The 19,700-nt window shown below is 45.5% G+C and overlaps 1 protein-coding gene across 5 annotated transcripts in view; it reads left to right on the top strand.

Moving 5' to 3' along the window:
* The window catches only part of WIPF1 (WAS/WASL interacting protein family member 1), a 115,389-nt gene that overhangs the window by 83,607 nt on the left and 12,082 nt on the right, over positions 1-19,700 (top strand). For 4 of the 5 annotated variants that reach the window (XM_045066880.1, XM_045066881.1, XM_004774374.3 and 1 more), the window contains 4 exons: positions 5,412-5,500; positions 10,056-10,185; positions 15,214-15,360; positions 18,406-19,176. In XM_045066880.1, the coding sequence (XP_044922815.1) occupies positions 5,450-5,500; positions 10,056-10,185; positions 15,214-15,360; positions 18,406-19,176 (1,099 nt within the window). In that variant the 5' untranslated portion in view covers positions 5,412-5,449. Of the gene's footprint in view, positions 1-4,818; positions 4,973-5,411; positions 5,501-10,055; positions 10,186-15,213; positions 15,361-18,405; positions 19,177-19,700 lie in introns of all 5 variants that reach the window. The other variant, XM_004774375.3, reaches the window with a different exon arrangement.

Here is a 19,700-nt window from a genome sequence, read left to right on the forward strand (position 1 = left end):
CAACCAAAAAGGCAGTGGCAGGAATGGCTCTGAGACAAGAGGGCTATCCTTGTGTTTCAGGTTCCGGTTGTTGGCTATAATAATGCTCCATGGCTTGATGATAGTTTCCATATTTTTTAGTGAGTGCTCCAAGGGCATTCCCTTCCCTCTCACAAAAAGGAAAAAAGGAACCTGTTGGTTGGGGTACCCAAGGAGCGAGCTTCATTAAGCTTTTCTTTAAGGCCTCCAAGTCTGTGTCATCTTGGTCTTCCCAAATAATAGGTCACGATTGTTGTTTTTCAGTAAAATATGTAGGGGTTGGGCCAGAAGAGAGAAGTTTAGAATCCAATTTTAACACTAGGCAGCTAGCCCAGGAAAATTTCGTCATTGGTGCTTCGTTTTAATTTTGGGAAGTTTAGGATACCACTCAGCCTATCTGAATCTAAATATAGCCCTTTTCCAAACTCAGGTGCCCTAAATATGGACCCCAAGTCAGAGCAAACTGCGATTTTTCCCTGGAAACTTTATGTCCCTTTAAGGCCAAAAGTTTTAACAGGTGGCTGCTCAATGAAGAGGCTTAGGGAAAGGAGCAGAGAAGAAACCCATCTACATGTAGTAACAAGGTGGAGCCTCCAGAAAACTTTATGTCATCTACGTCAGCTTTTAAGGTTTTCAAGAAGAAGGACTCTCCGTAAATCCCTGGGACATTACTGTGCAGATGTATTGTTTTCCTCCAAGAGAAGGCGGACAGCTATTAGCAGACCTTATCGACCGATGTACCAAAGGTAGCACTTTATAAGTTGGTGACAGTGAAAATTTGGCTTTCAGTGGGGATGGAGGTCAGTGAAATATGAGGCTTAGGAACAACGAGGCGGCGAGGGATAACGTTATTGCTAATGGCTCGGAGGTTTTGGACAAGCCTCCATCCTCAACAACTGGGTTTTCTCACGGGTAAAATGGGGCTGTTACAGGGACCAGAGGAGGGCATAATGAGGTACTGAGCCTCAGAATCTTCTGTTATGAGTTTAGTACCTTGAAGGGTTCCTTTATTTATGAGGTATTAATTCTGGGGAGAGGTGCCAAGTCAATCCCTCCTTTGCCAAGTGCCCCAGAAGCACTCACACCAGCAGACCTATGCTTACCTTCAAGAAAGACAAATCTAGACCCATCTGTTGGTCGTTGACCCACCTGGAGGCTTGCTGTGTACCATTCCATTCATCCTCCCACAACTCTGTTCCACACGGTGCAGAGAGGGTAGTCTCTTACCCCAGGTGGGTAGGTATGATGGCAAAGAGTCAAAATGACATGTCCCTGACCCTGGTCTCACGTCCTCAGAGGGATTCTAGCCTTTTTCATCCATAGATCACACTCGTGTTTGATAAACCCCAAAAGACACCTTCTCTGGCTGTTACTAAAGGCATAAAACAGAGGCGCCTGTGTGCCTTAGTGAGTTAAGCCTCTGTCTTTGGCTCAGGTCATGATCTTGGGGTCCTGAGATGGAGCTCTGCTTTGGGCTTTCTGCTCAGCGGGGAGCCTGCCTACTCCTCTCTCTCTCTCTGCCTGCCTCTCTGCCTACTTCTCTCTCTCTGTCAAATAAATAAAATAAAATCTTTAAAAAAAATTAAGGCATAAAACAAAATACAGAGGATACAAAGGAAACTAGTTATACTGAAGTGTGTACAGTAAGATCTAGCAACAGATCCAAACATTGCTGTAATTTCAAAAGAGATCTGCGACGATTGTAACATGATGTGGAAATATGATGTGAAAAACTGTTCGTGAAAAAGTTTTAGGTACTGTGGTTTTCAGCCTACATTTATAATTGAAGGAAGTGCTAGGTTTTAGTTAGAGCTTAAGGGAACTAAACAGGTCCTTTTTTTTTTTTTTTTTTTTTTTTTTTCTATTCAAGTTCACAAACCCTTGAATTCTATCCACAGACCCTACAGGTGTAAGGATCCAGGTTAGGAATGCTGGGTCCATTAGGATCTATGCTGCTGTGCGGTCCTTCGGGAAGGTCCTTTTCTGGTTCTGATGTGTTCTGTCAACTCCATGAGAGGAGGGAACACTGACTATCCCAAGGCTTTGGGTTCTGCTTCACTGGTGAAGTCAGACTGCCAGGACAGCCGGTCCCAGGACTAATGGCTAGCAAGCCCTTCTGACCTAGGGCTCATTCTTCGTCCAAACCTCAGAATGCACAAGGGGTGACTCTGGGAGCTGTTGCAGTGGCCAGCACATGGCTTGCTTGTGCGATTACCTGGCTCTTTCACTCCGCACATATTTAGTGAGAACCCTGCTTTGGATCAGTGTTTGGGAGAGCTGGTAGAGTTCTGTCTGGTGGGGAGACAGCCAGGAAGAAGGCTGGCAAGAGGGACATGAGTTGGTCTTCTTTGACCCATGAGGTAAGGTAGCAAGATTGGAGTCTGGGATTTCTCAAAAGCTGCCCTCCAGGTTCCGCGCTGAACAAGCCCAGATAAGCAGGAAGGGACAGAGAGACCCCTGAAGTCAGCGCCTTCGAGCCTTCAGGTGGGAGTGGTTTGCCTGGAGAAAGGAGGCTAGACAGGGACTGGGGAAGAGGAGAGAATGGTGAGGGCGCTCAGCCACAGATCCTCCTCCCGAGGTTGAGCTGGGGCAGGGGGGGGTGGGGGGAAGGCCGAGCCTCTGTGGTCCACAGGCTTATTTATAAGTCAGTTAGTGCACAGACAGAACCATAACAGCCACAGCAAAAAAATTATATAACTAGATTAGAAAGGCCTGACAGGTGGCAGCCCCCTGAAAGGCTCCCTGTACCCCAGTGTGGCCCCTGAGCTGTATCAGACAGGAGTTCAACCTGATCTTTGCAAGCGGGGACTGAGTCATGAGAACCGGGCCCGTAAGAGGTTCCTGGTGGTCGACCAGAGCCCACTCCTTCCTGGCTCGGTGTTAGGATAATGGGATGGCAGGTTAGCTGGTGAAGTGGGGAGTTCGACTCAGTGCATAAGAGGGTTGAGGCGGTTTCATCATCAGGCACAGGGATGCTCTGTCCCACGGAGCACACCCCTGGGGCCCTCCAGGCGCCCTTGGCCACCCCCTCCCCTGGTAAGCTGCCTTCTCCAGCTCCGCTAGTACCACGGCTCCGGTGGCAGCGTCTTTCCCAGTCCGTTGCGCCTGAGTCCCGTTTCCGATGCCCGTCCTTGGTGCATGCCACAGTGCATGGTCCTGGTCCCAGGATGCATGCCACAGTGAGGCCTCGGGTGCCTTCTGCCGCAGGACAGGCTTCATAGCACAGGCCTGCCCTCAGCACTGGTCACACTGCCCATGCGGCCCCGCAGGTGACGGGCCGGTGTCATGCAGGAAAGGCCCATTTAAGGAACACGTTTTAAAAGAAGCTTCATCTGAGACAGTCTCTCAGGGAAAAACGGATGGAGTTGTAGCACTATTTCGCTCTTTACTGCCCAAAAAGGCTTCTCGAAAAAGACCAGGGATTCAGAGGACTTGTGAATGAATTAGGGTCTTTCCGTGAATTGCTCAGTTTCTCCGAGTCCCAGTGTCCCCTGTGAAATGGGTGGAATCATGCTAGTCTGCGGCATCCCTTATAGGACTTAAAGACCCTGGAGGTGACCGTGATCAAATTGATCGTTAAGTGACAGCAGCTGTGCTGGGCGGTGTTTCTGAAAATTCATTTTTTTGGCAGTCCCCTTGGAATGTCCAAACTGTCTTAATTCCCATCTTCCAGCAGCTTTGACAAGTCCAGACATGTCCTTTTAGATTTTGCGTTCCCTTTCTGTTAACAGAAAGCAAGCCATCTCACAATACTTTAATAGAAAGTAGTTTCACGGTGTAAGTTTTCCCACATTAACTGTTCATGGTTGAACTGAATTTTTTAAAATTCTAATTGTTTTCTTCCCTTAAGAGAAGTGGAGAACAAGAGAAAGATAATTCTGCTGTTTGAGAGGCCCCTGGGTGACTCAGTGGTCAAGCATCTGCCTTCGGCTCAGGTCATGATCCCGGGATCCTGGGATCGAGGCCCACGTCCGGCTTCTTGCTCTGGGAGGAGCCTGCTTCTCCCCTGCCTGCCACTCCCCCTGCTTGTGCTCCTGCTCACTCCCTCTCTCTGTCAAATAAATAAATAAAATCTTTTTTAAAAAAATTCTGTGTTTGAAATTTAGGACACATATTCCGTGTGGTTCAGGTGGGGAGTGTCCCAGGCCGCCCACTGGCTTAAGACTCAGATTCTACAACAGGCAGCTCAAATTTTAGTGCCCACGAATCACCTCAGGATCTTGTTAAGGAGCTGAAACAAATTCGGTGGGTAGAAAGAGGGGCTGAGATTTGACATTTCTAAGAGCTCGGGGTGACGCCCCTCCTGCTGACCCAGGACTACACTTGAGGAGCAGCGACTGGGTGGGAGGAGCCCAGATTACTTGAGGGTGAGAGCACCTGGCCCTACACCGGTCCTGGGACCCAGGGATGGGACCCTGAAAACGGAGCGGGGAGGAGGACTCATGCCTGGTGGAAGTCCTGGGAAGCTTCCTCGTCCAGTAGGTTCTTCAGCCCTGATGTTTGCCAGGCTGTCCGCTTCCCACTGCCATGGGCCGGGTGTTCCCTGCACTCTCCCAGCCGGCCACCATCTGGCTTCCCCTTGTTCCCAGAGCTGTCACACTATTCAGAAAGCCTTTCTAATGAAGTGTATTTCCAGTAAACAGCTTGGGACTCTGAAGTCTGGACCTTGTCTCTTTTTTCCCCTCTTTTAAAAAACTTCGTTCCTATAAGGAAATGCCCAGTAGCACAAAGATGGGCATCTGGCTCCCTTGCCCATCTTACCTGCCTGCCTTACCTTATTCCTGCCTTCTTTCCCTGGAGGACTGTGAGACCTTTGAGGGCAAGACCAGAAAAATATTCATCTTCGTGTGCCTACAGTTCGTGCCAAGTCCCAGGCGAATACCAGGCATTTGCAAGAAGAAAACCACCTTCCAGCTTACGCCGGCTCTGGGTGTTGTTTCCCAGACCTGCTCTGGTGGGTAAGGGAATTGAGCAGTGTGAGGCACCAATTTTGCTTCCAATATCTTAAGGCATTTGGGCTCAGAAACCTCCCCTACTAGGGCCCTTTCAGAAGAGTCACATCTTAGCAATGTTGTAAAGATGATTACACCCCTTGCGGGTGCCTGGGTGGCTCTGACGGTTAAGTGTCGGACTCTTGGTTTTGACTCGTGGTTATGATTTCCAGGTCTTGAGATCGAGCCCGGTGATGGGCTCTGCACTCAGCAGGGAGTCTGCTTGTGATTCTTGTCCTCTGCCCCACCCGAACCCCCCTCTCTCAAAAAAAAAAAAAAAAATCTAATCTTCGTGAAATGCTGTCCCTTTGGTGGGAAGGAGGGAAGAAAGATTAGAACAAAGTATTACTAAAAAGTCTAATCCATGACCAAGTTTTATTTGTTTTTGCTTTGTTTTTACAGAGTGACCAGCAAGACTGTTGAACGGGTAGCTGTCCAAGATGCCTGTCCCTCCCCCTCCGGCACCCCCGCCCCCGCCGACATTTGCTCTGGTGAGTGGCCCCTTGACAACCCCAAATGGTGCACGAAGCAGGCCAGATGAAGTCGAACCTGGGCGCCCATGCATTTGTTTTGCATGTATTTGCATTATGGCATGAAAACCATGGGGCAGGTTTTCCCGCTGCAAGTTAGCCAGCCCCTGAGACCCAGGGGGCTGGTTGTCAGAGGTCTCAGGCGGTGCAGAGGACATGTGCGGGGTGTGCGTTCGTGGGGTTTCCTCTGTCAGGTCCATCAGGGAAACATCCTGTTCCTTCCCAGTACTGGGGTTCTGCCCGGCATGCTCTGTTGCCGTTCAATGGACTTGACTTCTACCCTTTAATTTCTGGACAGAACAGCCCAGAAACCCTGGTCTATGTCTGAAATGCAGCCGTTCGCCGTCCTGCAGACTCACTCTTTCTTTTTCTCTGACTTTCCCTTCTTTCCCGCTTCCCTCCTTCCCTTCTTCCCACTCTTCTTTTTGGCAAATACCACCCACCACTCCCTGACTCCCACTTCCCCCACACGCACACCCTTCTTTAAATCTGTCCTTGCAGGGGCACCCAGGTGGTGCGGGCAGGTAAGTTTCCAACTGTTGGCTTCAGCTCAGGTTGTGATCTCAGGGTCATGAGATTGAGCCCCAGATAGGGCTCGTGCTCATGTGGAGTCTGCTTGAGGTTCTCTCCCTCTCCCTCTGCCCCTCCTGCTCATTCTCTCTCTCTCTTTCTCTCAAATAAATAAATAAATCTTTAAATCTTTAAAGCTCCTTACATTTAGATGTCTACTTTCCAAAGGAATTTCTTCACTGGGCTCCTCCTGGTCTCTTGATAGACCTATCCTCAGAAATTAGTGCACCTTCTTACAGGGGCCAGCAGCCCTCCCCGTGGTGACACAGAAAAGGCTCCCAGATGCACCCCCTTGCCCCACTACCTCAGCATGGGAAGGCTTCACTGCTGATGGGTCCTTTTCACTTGGGGAAACTGAGGCTCAGAGACGAAAAGTCTCTTGTTCAGGCTTCCACAGAACACATTTATGTAGCCCATCTGAGGTCGGAACCCAGTTAGAAGAACTGGGTAGAACCAGCTTGTTGCTACCCAGTGTGGTCCTCCAGCTGCTGCTTAGCGGCCCCAAGGAGACAGTACAGAAAGAATAAGCATTAAGAAACACAGCAATTTGACAGTAGTGTTATGTCTGCTGTTCCTAAGATTGTATTTCGTGGGTCTCTTTTTTAAGTAATTCATTATTCTTGTTAAAAATATTTACTTACTTATGTATTTTTAGAGAAAGAGCGAGAGTGTGCACGTGCGAGCAGGAAGGGGGAGGGACAGAGGGAGAGAAGGAATCTTCAGCAGACCCCTCGCCCAGCTGGGAGCCTGACATGGGCCTTGATCTCACAACCCTGAGATCATAACCTGAGCTGAAATCAACAGTCAGATGCTTAAGTACTGCAGTAAGTACTTAAGTACCCAGGTGCCCTCTAATTCATTATTCTAATAATTAATTGTCATTTTACAAAAGTATCAGTCCAAGGTGAGCTGGGAAAAAAAATTTTGAAACCGATCCTTCACTCAGATATGTTTGAAAAATCCTGATCCAGGGGCGTCTGGGTAGCTCAGGTCACAATCTCAGGGTCCTGGGAGTAAGCCTCACATCAGCTTCCCTGCTCAATGGGGAGTCTGCTTCTTCCTCTCCCACTGCCCCTCCCCTCACACATACTTTCACTCTCCCTCAAATAAATGAAATCTAAAAAAAAAAAAAAAAAATGAAAAAGAAAGTTCTGATCTAGCTAACATAGCAGGATTTATTTATCTCTATTTCCCCAAAAGTGTGGTTTTATACCACTAGCTAGGTAGTATGTGGATTTTTTTAAAATTTTAATGCTCATGTACTTATTTTAATATGTTCTAAAATTTGTAACTATTACATTAAACTAAGGGTTTAATAGTGAATTAATTTAAAAGAAAATATCCACTGAAAAATTGTATAAATAATATAGTGAACTGACTTAATGAAAAATATTAAATAAATAGTAAGACAGAGAGCTGCGAAGACATTCAGGTGGTACTGCAGTGACTGAAATTTATCCTATCAACTCATTTCTGTACTTTATTTATTTGTTTATTTATTTATTCATTCTATACATTTTTTAAAAGATTTTATTTATTTGACACAGAGAGAGAAATCACAAGTAGGTAGAGAGGCAGGCAGAGAGAGAGAGAGGAGAAAGCAGGTTTCCTGCCGAGCAGAGAGCCCGACGTGGGGCTCGATCCCAGGACCCTGGGATCATGACCTGAGTCGAAGGCAGAGGCTTTAACCCACTGAGCCACCCAGGCGCCCCCATTCTATACATTTTTATGTGACCTAAAGCAAGATCCTAGAGAAGTAGGATACAGAGACGAGCAAAGGGAAAGGTGGGTTGGTGGCTGTCACAGGGCACTGTCTGGTGGGACAGCTCAGTGAAGGGCTCCGGACTGCCCACCGGAGAGGAATTAGCACCCAAGGAGATCAGGCATCAAAAGACATTTGGAGGCATCACAGGAGGCCGGTGAAAATTGCTGCCCTTCATCCTTAAAGAAGACAGTAGGTAATCTTAAGAGTTCACTCCAAGATGTCCAAGATGTGTCATCAAGTTGAAAAACTAAGTTTCAGAGCAACAGAAGATGACTCCATTAGCATACAGGAACTGTGCATGTAAGAGCCCTTCTGGAATGATCAGCTGCTGATATTAACAGGCTTGCTCAGGGCAGTGTCGCAGGTGGGTGGGGAAGGGGCATTTTGTTACTTTTCTTAACTGAGGTATAATTGACATTTAGGGTGGTGGAAATTTAAGTCCTACCACATGTTGATTTGCTACATTTTTATACTTAATGTAATTACCATCTGAGCTTAGCTAACACCTCTTTCACATCACGCAATTATCATTCCTTTTTCCTGGTGAGAACATCAAAGACCCAGTCTCTTAGCAACTTTGAAGTTTATAATACAATATTGTTGACTCTCATCACCATGCTGTACTCGTCCAGGACTTGCTCGTCTTCTAGTTGTGAGTTTGTATCTTTAACAGCCGCTCCCTGATGTGAGCAAGGGGCATGTTAGATCCCACGTTTCCCCTTCTGCAAGTTACAGGGAGGCTCTGGAATCACGCTGCCAGGGTTTGGATCCTAGGGTCCTCCTCTAACTGTCTCAATGACGGGGGCAAAAGATTTTACCTCCCTGTGCCTCTGCTCTCTTGTCTCTAAAATGGAAATAATGAGTCACAGGGCTGATGAGGACTAAATGAATTAATACACGTAAAGGAGGTAAAAGCAGTGCCTGACCCATAGTAAACGCTATATAAAATGTTAACTGCTGTTATTATGAGCAAGTAATACCTTATAATTATTCCAGGACCCTTTCACCTTAACAGAGAGCTTCTGTGTATCCTGCTTCAGGGTTTTTCTTAGCATTCCCTCTGCCTCTAGCTCGTAATAAATCGCTGGGTGAGGTAGCAAGCTAAACGGTCCCAACTTTACCTCCTGCGCCCCCCACCGGCTCCTCTGGAATCAGATCCTTCCAAAAGGGCTAGGACCAGCCTGAAAGGCCTCTGAAGTCTGCTGGAAGGACCACTGGGTTTGGGGAAGTCACCTCTGCCTAGGGCCAGGCCAGACCAAGCCAGTTTCCCCGTGTGACAGACCCAGGCACATGCCTACTACTTCCGAGTCCTGTGCTCTAGACTCACAGTGTCCCTGCTCCCTAAAATAACCCTGAGGAAGCAACATCCCAGTTTCATAGTACAGATCTTTCCCAGACATTCCAGAAAAGTGAGAAAATACCTAAGCATTTTAAAGCAGCACCTTTGTCCACTCTGCATTCTCTGTGAGCTAAGCTTTCAAAGGAATTCTATGTGAGAAACACCCTGGGCAAGGGCATGCGGGAACTTCGGCGGCTTATGGACGTGTTCTAGATCTTGAGTGTGGTGGTGGTCTCATGACTGTATCCTTTTCAATACCTGTAGAACTTTACACTAAAGTAGTGACTTGATTATTATGGAAATTATACCTCAAATGCCCTAACTTAAAAAGAAAAAAATCTTTGTCAATATAAACGGAGGGAATTATTTTCTAAAACTTGGGTGAATTTAAAACACATGCAACTGACCCTTTTTGCTAGAGACAATTTTCCCCTTGCTCCAGGTTAGCTCCAAAAGATAGGAGAGAGAAGCTGTTCTTCAGAACACATTCTGGAGTATGAATCCTTGTAGTATCTAGCAGAATCTCAAAATTCCCTTCTTGTTTTGAGCCATCCAACCCTGGCTCTTTTGGTGACCACCAGATTGTGGTCTGAGTTTTTAGAGACTTTTATCAGGGACTGACTCTTCCTGCATTAAAAATGAATGCAATTTATTGCTGCATCTGTTCCCAAATGTCTGGGTCTTAAAAAGAATGACATCGGATCTAAAACTTGTGGAGAATTTACAACCATTGCCAAGAACCTCAGTAACAAGCTCGCAGTACTCTAGCTGTCCCCTCTGAGTGTTGTGTTATATGATTTTAATTCAAGAGATGACTGTAAGTCTGCATGGTTTCCTTTCAGGCCAATACGGAAAAGCCTACCTTGAATAAGTCAGAACAGGCTGGGAGAAATGCTCTTCTCTCTGACATCAGCAAAGGGAAGAAACTGAAGAAGACAGTCACCAATGACAGGAGTGCGCCAATATTGGACAGTAAGTGAAAAAAGCTGTTTTCCATGGAGATAAGTGATTTATGGCCTAACAATCAGCCTTACCCTTCTAAATAGTGTTTTGTTTTGGGTTTGTTTGTTTGTTTTTGGTGGGTTCTTTTTTTTTTTTTTTTTTTTTGGTTACAACAGCTGCAAAGCTAGCAAAATAAGGGACTGTATCACTCATTGTGGCCACAGCTCCGGCTTGGGTTCCCTCTAATGCTGCAGGAAGCCAGTATAATAATTCTTTGTCCAAGACACACACAGCAGCGATTCTCTGAATTATTCACCACACTTTCTGGAAGTTAACCCGTTACTCTTTGCACCACAGATCCAAAGGCTGCATGAAATATGGAAAGAGCCCCAGCCTTGGAATCAACAGGTGTAGGTCCAAGTTCTGCCACATCCCTCCCTTAACCATCTCCACACCTTATTGTCCTCAGGTGTAAAATGGAGATAATGGCTGTTCTGCTGCCCTCACAGTTTGCTGTGAGCAGCAGACGAGACAATGCGAAAGTATTCTGTGGGCTGGGATGTGTCATTCAAGTGTAAGATATGATTTTCAGGAGCTGGGAGAGAGAGAGAAAATGAGATCACAACTTTGCTTATCTACCCATCGTAAGTTGGAGGAACTTTCTAGAACAAGCCAGGGGATGTAGAATCAAGCAGGTACCCACAACACAGAACTCCTGTTAACATTCACCACAGAATGAAAATGTATCCATGACTTGAATCTACTGGTAGTTAATAACTAGGCCTTGAAACTGTCTCCACACATTCCTAGACCCTTCCACTGCCGGCTACCCATATCCTACACCCAGATCCCATTTGGACTCAACAGGAAATAGCCTGACTTTCCAAAAATCACCCCAGGGAGCTTTGTAGAGGGTGACCAGTGGATGCAGGATTTTGGCCAAGTCGAGGAGTAGAAGTGTTTAGGAAGAATTTCTAGGAAAATTCTCTTAGTAGAGAAGAAAGAAGGCTCAGAGTTAGGTGAGAACATTAGTGGGAGGAAAATGGAAAAGAGGAAGACCAAGACAAAGGCTTTTGCACATTGCTCTGCTGTGTCAGGTTGTGTGGTGCAGGGGAGAGAGTACACCATTCTCCAGAAGAAATTATGAGGAGTTTTAACCTTGACTGCACACAGTTACCTCTTTGTCAAAATGTCCATGAGGGGCGCTGGGTGGCTCAGTCGTTAGACATCTGCCTTGGGCTCAGGTTATGGTCCCGGGGTCCTGGGATGGAGCCCCACATTGGGCCCCCTGCTCAGGGGGAGCCTGCTTGCCCACCTCCTCTCCCCCTGCTTGTGTTCCCTCTCTCGCTCTTTCTCTTGTCAAACATTTTTTAAAAAGCTTATGAAACTGATCGGGTTCTTTTATAATCCCTTAATCCTCCTGATTGGTGTCACAAAATTCTCCCTAAGGGGAGCCCAGCACCACTTACCTCTGGGGAGCCTTGGTCCAAAGCTGTTGACTCCCGGTGCAAGGTATGGAGCCAGAGGTGCTCCACACACTGCTGATGTCGGGGACACAGCTCAGTCGTCCTTTCCCCCAGGAGGGGGAGCCGGAGGCTCAAGAGAGGTAGATGTGAATTCCCCACTGATACTGAAGAACACTGGACAGTCTGTGGCCTGTTCCTGAATCCACTATTAGAAACTCACTGTATTCGTCAAGGTCCCCTTCGCCTACCATTCAATGGAAAGAAATATTAGCTCTTCTCCCTTCCAGCAGTTCAGTGATGTTTATGAACATGCTTTGCTTCATGGACACAAGATGCAACCCAGCTCATGCCCTGTTGTCCGTGCACTTAGCGGACACTGGCACCGTGGCCATGGGCTCTGTAAGTGGCATGGTCCACCCATAGCTTTACATTTGTTTGCAGCTGAAGCCTCCCTGGGTTCTATGTCAAAATGTTGACCGTGGTTATGCGGGATAAAGCTTTTACTTCAGCCTCGTCCTGCAGTGTGATTCCTAAGGAAGTGATCAGGAGCCAGTGAGAGATCATCAACTACTTTAGCTTTTCTCTCTGAAAGATGCTCCAAAGTTTCGGGTTAAGAACACTGATGAATCATGTCTGATAGTGCATCAGTCTCTTTGAATGTACGCCGCCATGTAAAGGTATCCTATTTAAATGCAGCATTCCAAAATGTATCATTAATTAATGAGTAATATTTGAGTGTCAAGAGCATATTATTATTATCAGTAATAATTAAAATTAGTAAAAAAAAATTGTGATTTCGTAACAGGAGCCATTTTGCATATACTTCTGGAAATTGTTATTGTAATTTGATTTGTTAGGTGAGGTGATCCTTGTCAGTTCATGATCAGGTTATTTCTTCTATCAGCAGATCTCCCAAAGGTATCCCAGAAAGCTCCACCCCTAAAAAAAGTGCAGAGTTAACACAGGCTTAGGATCGGTCTAATCGAGAAGAAAAGAAAACACAAATGAATAAAAGTAGGACTCAGCATAGATTAGTGAGAGATTTAACACAGGTTTTTTCAAAATTAAGGATGCTGTGATGCATTTATATGCTAAAACATGTTAAAATCTTAAAGAAATTAATGTTTTACAAAAAGCATAAATTTACCAAAATTCACTCATGAAGCTTCAACGAGCAAGGGGAAGTTGAACACTTTTTCTAGCTTTCTCTCTAAAAAGCTTTAGAGCCAGATGACTTTATCAGTGAATTCTTCCAGATTTTAAGAAACAGCTTATTCAAAGGCTATACAAATCATTCCCAAACATAGGAAGAAAGGAAAAGCTATCTGATTGATATAATGGGATTCACATGGCCCTAACCTCAAACTTGACCAAGGCAGCACAAACACAAAAAGAAAGCTATCTATCAGTGTCCCAGGGGACCTGTGGCAATGTCTGGAGGCATTTTTAGTTGTCATAACTTAGCCAAGGTGGGGTTCCTACTGACATCTAGTGGGTGAAGGCCAGGCATGCTGGAAACATTCTACAGAGAATAAGACAGCCACCCACAAACAAAGAACTATCTGCTCTAAAGTGCCAGTAGTTCCCAGGTTAAAGGCGTGCTCATTAAAAGCAAACTATGGTTGCCTGTAGCAATATTAATAATTTATATCATATGGATGTCCAGTCATCAAAGTAATTACTTATATAAACTAGAACAAAAATAAGATACAAGAGGAAGCAAAACCTTTATTATTTGGAGACCCTATGTCTAGTAGAAAATCCGAGATAATAGTTTTTTAATAAATTTTAATTTAGAAAATATTAGCAGAATGGTTTATTAGATGTCAAATGAAATTTTCTTTCTTTTAAGGATTTTTTTTTTTTTTTTTTAATTTGACAGAGTGAGAGAGATCACAACTAGGCAGAACAGCAGGCAGGGAGAGATGGGGAAGCCTGCTCCCTGCTGAGCAGAGATCCCAATGCGGGACTCGATCCCAGGGCCCTGAGATTATGACCTGAGCTGAAGGCAGAGGCTTAACCCACTGAACCACCCAGGTGCCCCAAAATTTTCTGATGCCAATGATAACCAATTACAAAAGGGGCAAACACCCCTTTCACAGTTTCAACAAACAAAAATGTATCAAAGTAACCTTAACAAGAAGCATATGTGACCCATATCAGGAAAAATTATAAAACTTAACTGAATGTAGCAGAAGACATGGGAGAGTATACCATGTTTCCATATAGTCTAAATATCATAAAAGTGTCAGTCCTCCCTTATTTATTTGTAGATTTCATACTGCCTGTCAAAGACTCTAGAAGGTTTTCCAGGGATAAAACTTTAAACAATGTTAAACCTCATAAATACAAATATACATACATACATATATCATAAATTGTATGAGACAATTCTTTAAAAAGGGTTATAGTCATGGCTCTCATATAGATATAAAACAAACATATGTCAAATATTTTATTTAAGTCATTAACTACTGAGGGAAGTAGTATACTGTTACCAGTGCAAAGGAGAGTTCAAAGTACCACATACATCAGAGCTGAAATGAATTTATAGATAGGTAAACCTGTGTGAAGTCAATTGCATGCCGCTGAACACGACTATTTTACATTTCTATGGACAATAAGTTTCTGCAACTTAACAGAGTTGTAAAATATGTCACAGACAAGGGAAATAACCTGAAAGTCTAGACAGGATACTTAGTAATCTTCTTTTTACTTTCTTTTCCTTTCTTTCTTTTTTTTCTTTCTTTACATTGTTTTCTATTTACCATTTCAGGATCCTCCACAGGCTTGGGGAAGTAAATACAAAATAAAACAAATTCTTTGTACCATCTTCAACTGCAGGGAGTTTTTAAAATGTTCAAGCCTACTGTTGGGCTTTATGCTATTAGAAAATTGAAATCAAACCATAAGGTCATCAAATAAGTAAATGGTCAAAAGAACCACAATATATTCATGCCCTACAACACAATGTGGTCCCTTAAACTCATGTTTTCAAAGAGTATTTGATGACATGGGAATGCTAACAATAAAGTGTTAAGTGAAAAGAGCAGGCTAAAAGCTGTTTAGTGAATTTGGTCTTAATTTTGAGAAAAAATAAATAAAATGAAAAAGTACTAGCAGGAAAAAATATCCAAAGTAGTGTATAAATTTCCAAAATTACGGGATATTTTATTTTCTTCCCTTTTTTTTACAATTCTCCTTTTTACCACCTTTTATTATATCTCCCCCTCCTTTGGGACTTGCTTTCTTTGAAGATTCTTTTATTTGCCAAATCTTAGGATACAGGTAATAACTCATACAGCAGCTAGCCAAGCAGGGAGCATGGGGGCAAGGCATCATCTATCACTAATTCTCCTGCTGTGGGGCCTGGGACAGCCCTGGAGTGAAAAGCAAAACCCTTCCTTTTCTGACCAGGGGTAGGGTGAATTGTTAAAATACTGCTTTTTCATGAAATCCCAGGAGTCCCGCACAGGCCCAGTTGGAGCCAGCTCCCTGTTTGACCCGCATTGTTTATTGTGTACTTGGGCTCAGGCTGTACTCTGGTGCTGTTTTCATACACAGTGAAGAGAGTGTTTCCTTCCTTCTGCAGAACCTAAAGGAGCTGGTGCTGGTGGCGGTGGTGGTGGCGGTGGCGGCGGCGGCGGCGGCAGTTTTGGGGGGGGTGCCCCACCTGGCTTGGGAGGACTGTTTCAGGCTGGGATGCCGAAGCTGAGATCCACAGCCAACAGGGATGGTGGTAAGCAGAGTTTCTTTGTCTCTTAGCAACAAGGTGAGGCCAGTTCCATGGTTTGGAGGCTTGGCATCCCCTCGAAGGCACTGTGCCCTTTAAAACATTTTAGATCGCTTGAAATGTAACATTGTTTTATAAGAAAGACTCTATTTAGCATCTCTCTCTTTTTTTTTTTTTTCCTTAAATCAAAATCAGACCACTCCATGGAGCTGTTAAATATTTGCCCTGTGTCCTCGGGGTAACTTGTACTTTTTTGTTCTTTTCTAAAGGGTGAGCTAGAGTGGGAAGGAAAAGGAGGAGCAAATGGAACTGGCCACTGCTGGAAGGGCTGCCTGGTGACCTGGCAAATTCACCTTTTCTCTGTGAGGCAGCTTGACCCAGCTATTGTATGGAAAATACCTGTGAGCCACTTTCCAAAACACCGTGGAGCATGTTATACGGAATGTAATTACATGTCTCACTAAATCTAGAAAGGTGTTTTGCATGACAGACTTCTGGCATTTGAGGGCCAGTGATTCTAAATATTGTCTGCACAGGCACATGGAAACGAGTCCTGTGGGATTGTCTTGAACCTAATGGCAGAGAGAAAAATGGAACCTGGTCATGCCCAAATAAAAAACTTTACACAGTACGTGAGGCTCAATAAGTTTTACCATAAAACTTTTGGTATTAATGTTTGTTGTGTTAGAAGACTTTTATTTCTAATTCTGTGATCGTTTCGTGTGTCTCCTGGGAAAGTGTGAAATTCTCACGGTCATATAAAGACAAAAACCACTGAATCCTCACAGTTAGTTGACTATTTAGTGTTGGATGGTCAAAATCTAGAGATACATAATATGAGAGATTCTGTCTTGCCAGACCTACATTCACATTTACATTTACTGACTTAAAACCCACCAGAAGTGGGCGCCTGGGTGGCTCAGTGGGTTAAGCCGCTGCCTTCGGCTCAGGTCATGATCTCAGGGTCCTGGGATCGAGTCCCACATCGGGCTCTCTGCTCAGCGGGGAGCCTGCTTCCTCCTCTCTCTCTCTGCCTGCCTCTCTGCCTACTTGTGATTTCTCTCTGTCAAATAAATAAATAAAATCTTTAAAAAAAAAAAAAAAAAAAAAAAAAAACCCACCAGAAGGACTGAGGCAGCTGACAAATGAAGACATGCAGTGCTTTAACAATAGGTGAAGAAATTAAGGCAAAAGACAACTGGAAATAAATTCATAACGTGAAAAAGGAATTATGTTTGTGCACAAAATGGTGTACGAGATGTACGCATCAGCCTAGTGTACCGTCCACATAGTGACCACTGTCCGTGTGATGTACACATGGCGAATAACCCAGCTTCAATCCGATACAATTCATCACAGTTTGATGACCTAGAAATATACCACACAGTCAAGGGAAACACAGCTTTCTACTAGTACTGAAGTTGAAATAAATTCTCTCTAGAGTTCATGTTACTCCGCTGTATGAATCCATCCAAATGTCTCTCACTGCGCCTTGGGTGAAATCTGAAGTCCTCTGGGGGCGCCTGGGGGCACTCAGTCCTTTAAGTGTCTGCCTTTGGCTCAAGTCAGGATCCCAGAGTCCTGGCTCCTGTCTCAGCTAGAAGTCTGCTTCTCCCTCTCTCTTGGCTCCTTCTCTGGCCCCCCGCCATGTTCTCTCTCTCACACACTCTCTTTCTCTCGAATAAATAAATAAATAGTCTTTAAAAAAAAAAAAAAAAGTCTGAAGTCCTCTGCTTTATAAGGAGACCTGGCCCTTGCTGGCCACTCAGGGTCCGCTTGTAGCTTCTCCAGCTCACCGTGCCAAGCGCACAGACCTCAGCTTTTCAACTTGAAGCTCATTCCCACTCCAGGGCCTTTGTACCTGCTGGCCCTCTGCCTAAAGCACCTTATCCCTATCTTTCTACAGCTCACCTCAGCTCAAATGTCTTATCTTCGGAAAAGCCATCCCCAGCCAGCCACCCTATCTATCTGGTCTCCCCATCTCAACGTATTTCAGCTTCTTTTTAGTACTTAACAACTATCTGCAAATGTTTATATGTTTGCCGGTTTATTATCTCTCCCAAAAGAATGTAAGCCACAGGAAAGCGGGATTTTTTTATTTTGTATATTCTTCTGGGGTTAGCATCTAGAATAATGGCTGGTATATAGTGGTACTCAATTAATATTTGGTACCTTAATTAACTCACAGTTGAAGTGGTAGAAGTTTCCAGTGTCATCATTTTTTGAGAATTACCTTAGGTTCCAAGAGATTCTGGAGTGGTGATTTGAATTTTTCCAAAACTTTGGTTCCTTCTGTTGAACAAAAGCAGTTTAATATTAATACATAATAGGGTTGTTCTGTTCTGCCAGTGTTGACGTGGAAGGTGATTCAGTGAGGAAAAGAACTTGTGTAGTTTGCCTGCTTCTTTGCAGATTAAGACCAACCACCGGTGTCAAGTCTTTCAATCAAACTCTGACCATTTCTTTTTCCTTTGTTAGTTCTTTCTTATTTCAGTTAACGATTCTTCCATGACATTTTTCCACCTTCTCTTGGGAAATTTATTCAAAGGGACTGGGTAAGCCCTCCCCAGTGAAGAGTTACCTTGAGATAACTAACTTTTCACCTATCATGGCTATGTTATTTTTTCGAACCTGAGAGGTACAGCAGGGGGACAGGGATGTTTGATAGGGAGGAAAGAAAATCATTAGCAGAAATCCCACGTGCCAACACCATCTACCCTTTTCTTCTCATGTTGAATGGGGAGCTCTCCTGAACCACTGACAACTTAATCCTGGTTCTTGTCCACACCTAATGCCAAGAGGGCTCTCCCGCATTTTTTTGCCAGCCAACAGGCTGTAGGACCTGGAACTAGCAGGTGCACAGGGATCTGTGATCTGTTCTTCTGTCCCCTGGAAGGACCACTAGAACCTGATTTATATAAATAATAGCTATATTCTTTAGAGCATCTAGGAAAGGACTTCCATCCAGTAGCTGAGAATATACTCTAGTTCTCTGATTCCTTTGAGAGGGGGTCCTAATTTTCTAACTGGATTTTTTTTCCTGTTCTTCAGATTCTGGAGGAAGCCGACCCCCAATTTTGCCACCAGGAGGAAGAGCCACATCTGCTAAGCCTTTCTCACCCCCAAGTGGCCCAGGGAGGTTTCCTGTGCCTTCTCCCGGCCACAGAAGTGGTCCCCCAGAGCCTCAGAGGAGTCGAATGCCTCCCCCGAGGCCCGACGTGGGCTCAAAGCCTGATAGCATTCCCCCTCCAGTTCCCAATACACCAAGACCCATTCAATCAAGTCTGCACAACCGGGGCTCCCTACCAGTGCCTGGGGCCCCCCGGCAGCCCAGTCCTGGGCCCACCCCTCCCCCCTTCCCTGGAAACCGAGGTGCTGCTTTTGGAGGAGGCTCCGTCCGCCAGACACCCTCCAGCTCCTCCTCGCCGTTCTCCAACAGGCCTCCCCTGCCCCCGACCCCCAGCAGGGCCTTGGAGGACAAACCGCCCCCTCCACCTCCTCCAGTGGGCAACAGACCCTCCATCCACAGGGAAGCGGTCCCACCGCCTCCCCCTCAGAACAGCAAGCCCCCCGTGCCTTCTACCCCGAGGCCTTCCTCCTCCTCACAGGCCCCACCTCCACCGCCGCCACCAAGCAGGCCCGGCCCTCCTCCCCTGCCTCCAGGTTCCAGTGGCACTGATGAAACCCCAAGACTCCCACAGAGGAATTTGTCCCTTACGCCGTCTACAACCCCCTTACCTTCACCAGGACGATCAGGCCCTCTTCCTCCCCCGCCCAGTGAGAGACCTCCTCCTCCGGTGAGGGACCCACCGGGCAGATCAGGTATGTCACACGGGGGTGGAGTATGTCTTTCTACAGCCCAGCCTGTTCCCGTGTCACTAATCATCGTATAAGCAAAGGGAGCTTGACAGAAGCTTAAGTAAACTCTCAGACTGCTCTAATCTTGAGTGACACTTAGCGTGGCTGACTTCACCCTGACCTCCTGTGAGCCTCTGAGGAAAGTGGGATTACAATTTCTGTCTGCATTTTAGAGATGAAGGGACTTTTTTTTTTTTTTTTTTGAGAGAGAGGGAGAGAAATTATGAGTAAGTGGGGCGGGGAAGAGCAGAGCGAGAGGGAGAAGCAGACTCCCCACTGAACAAGGAGCCCCACTGTGGGACTCGATCCCAGGACCCTGGAATCACGACCTGAGCCGAAGGCAGACGCTTAACCTACTGAGCCACCCAGACACCCTGACTAACTTATAAGGCAAATGATCACCAGCTAGTTAATAAGAAGAGACCAGAACTTTGACCTCCAGTTCTCAAATGTGCTCGCCACGCTACTGCCCTGACTTCCCTAAAGTG

This window comes from Mustela putorius, unplaced genomic scaffold, assembly GCF_011764305.1.
Source record: "Mustela putorius furo isolate JIRA1106 unplaced genomic scaffold, ASM1176430v1.1 tig00003869_pilon_pilon_pilon, whole genome shotgun sequence".
Lineage (NCBI taxonomy): Eukaryota > Metazoa > Chordata > Mammalia > Carnivora > Mustelidae > Mustela > Mustela putorius.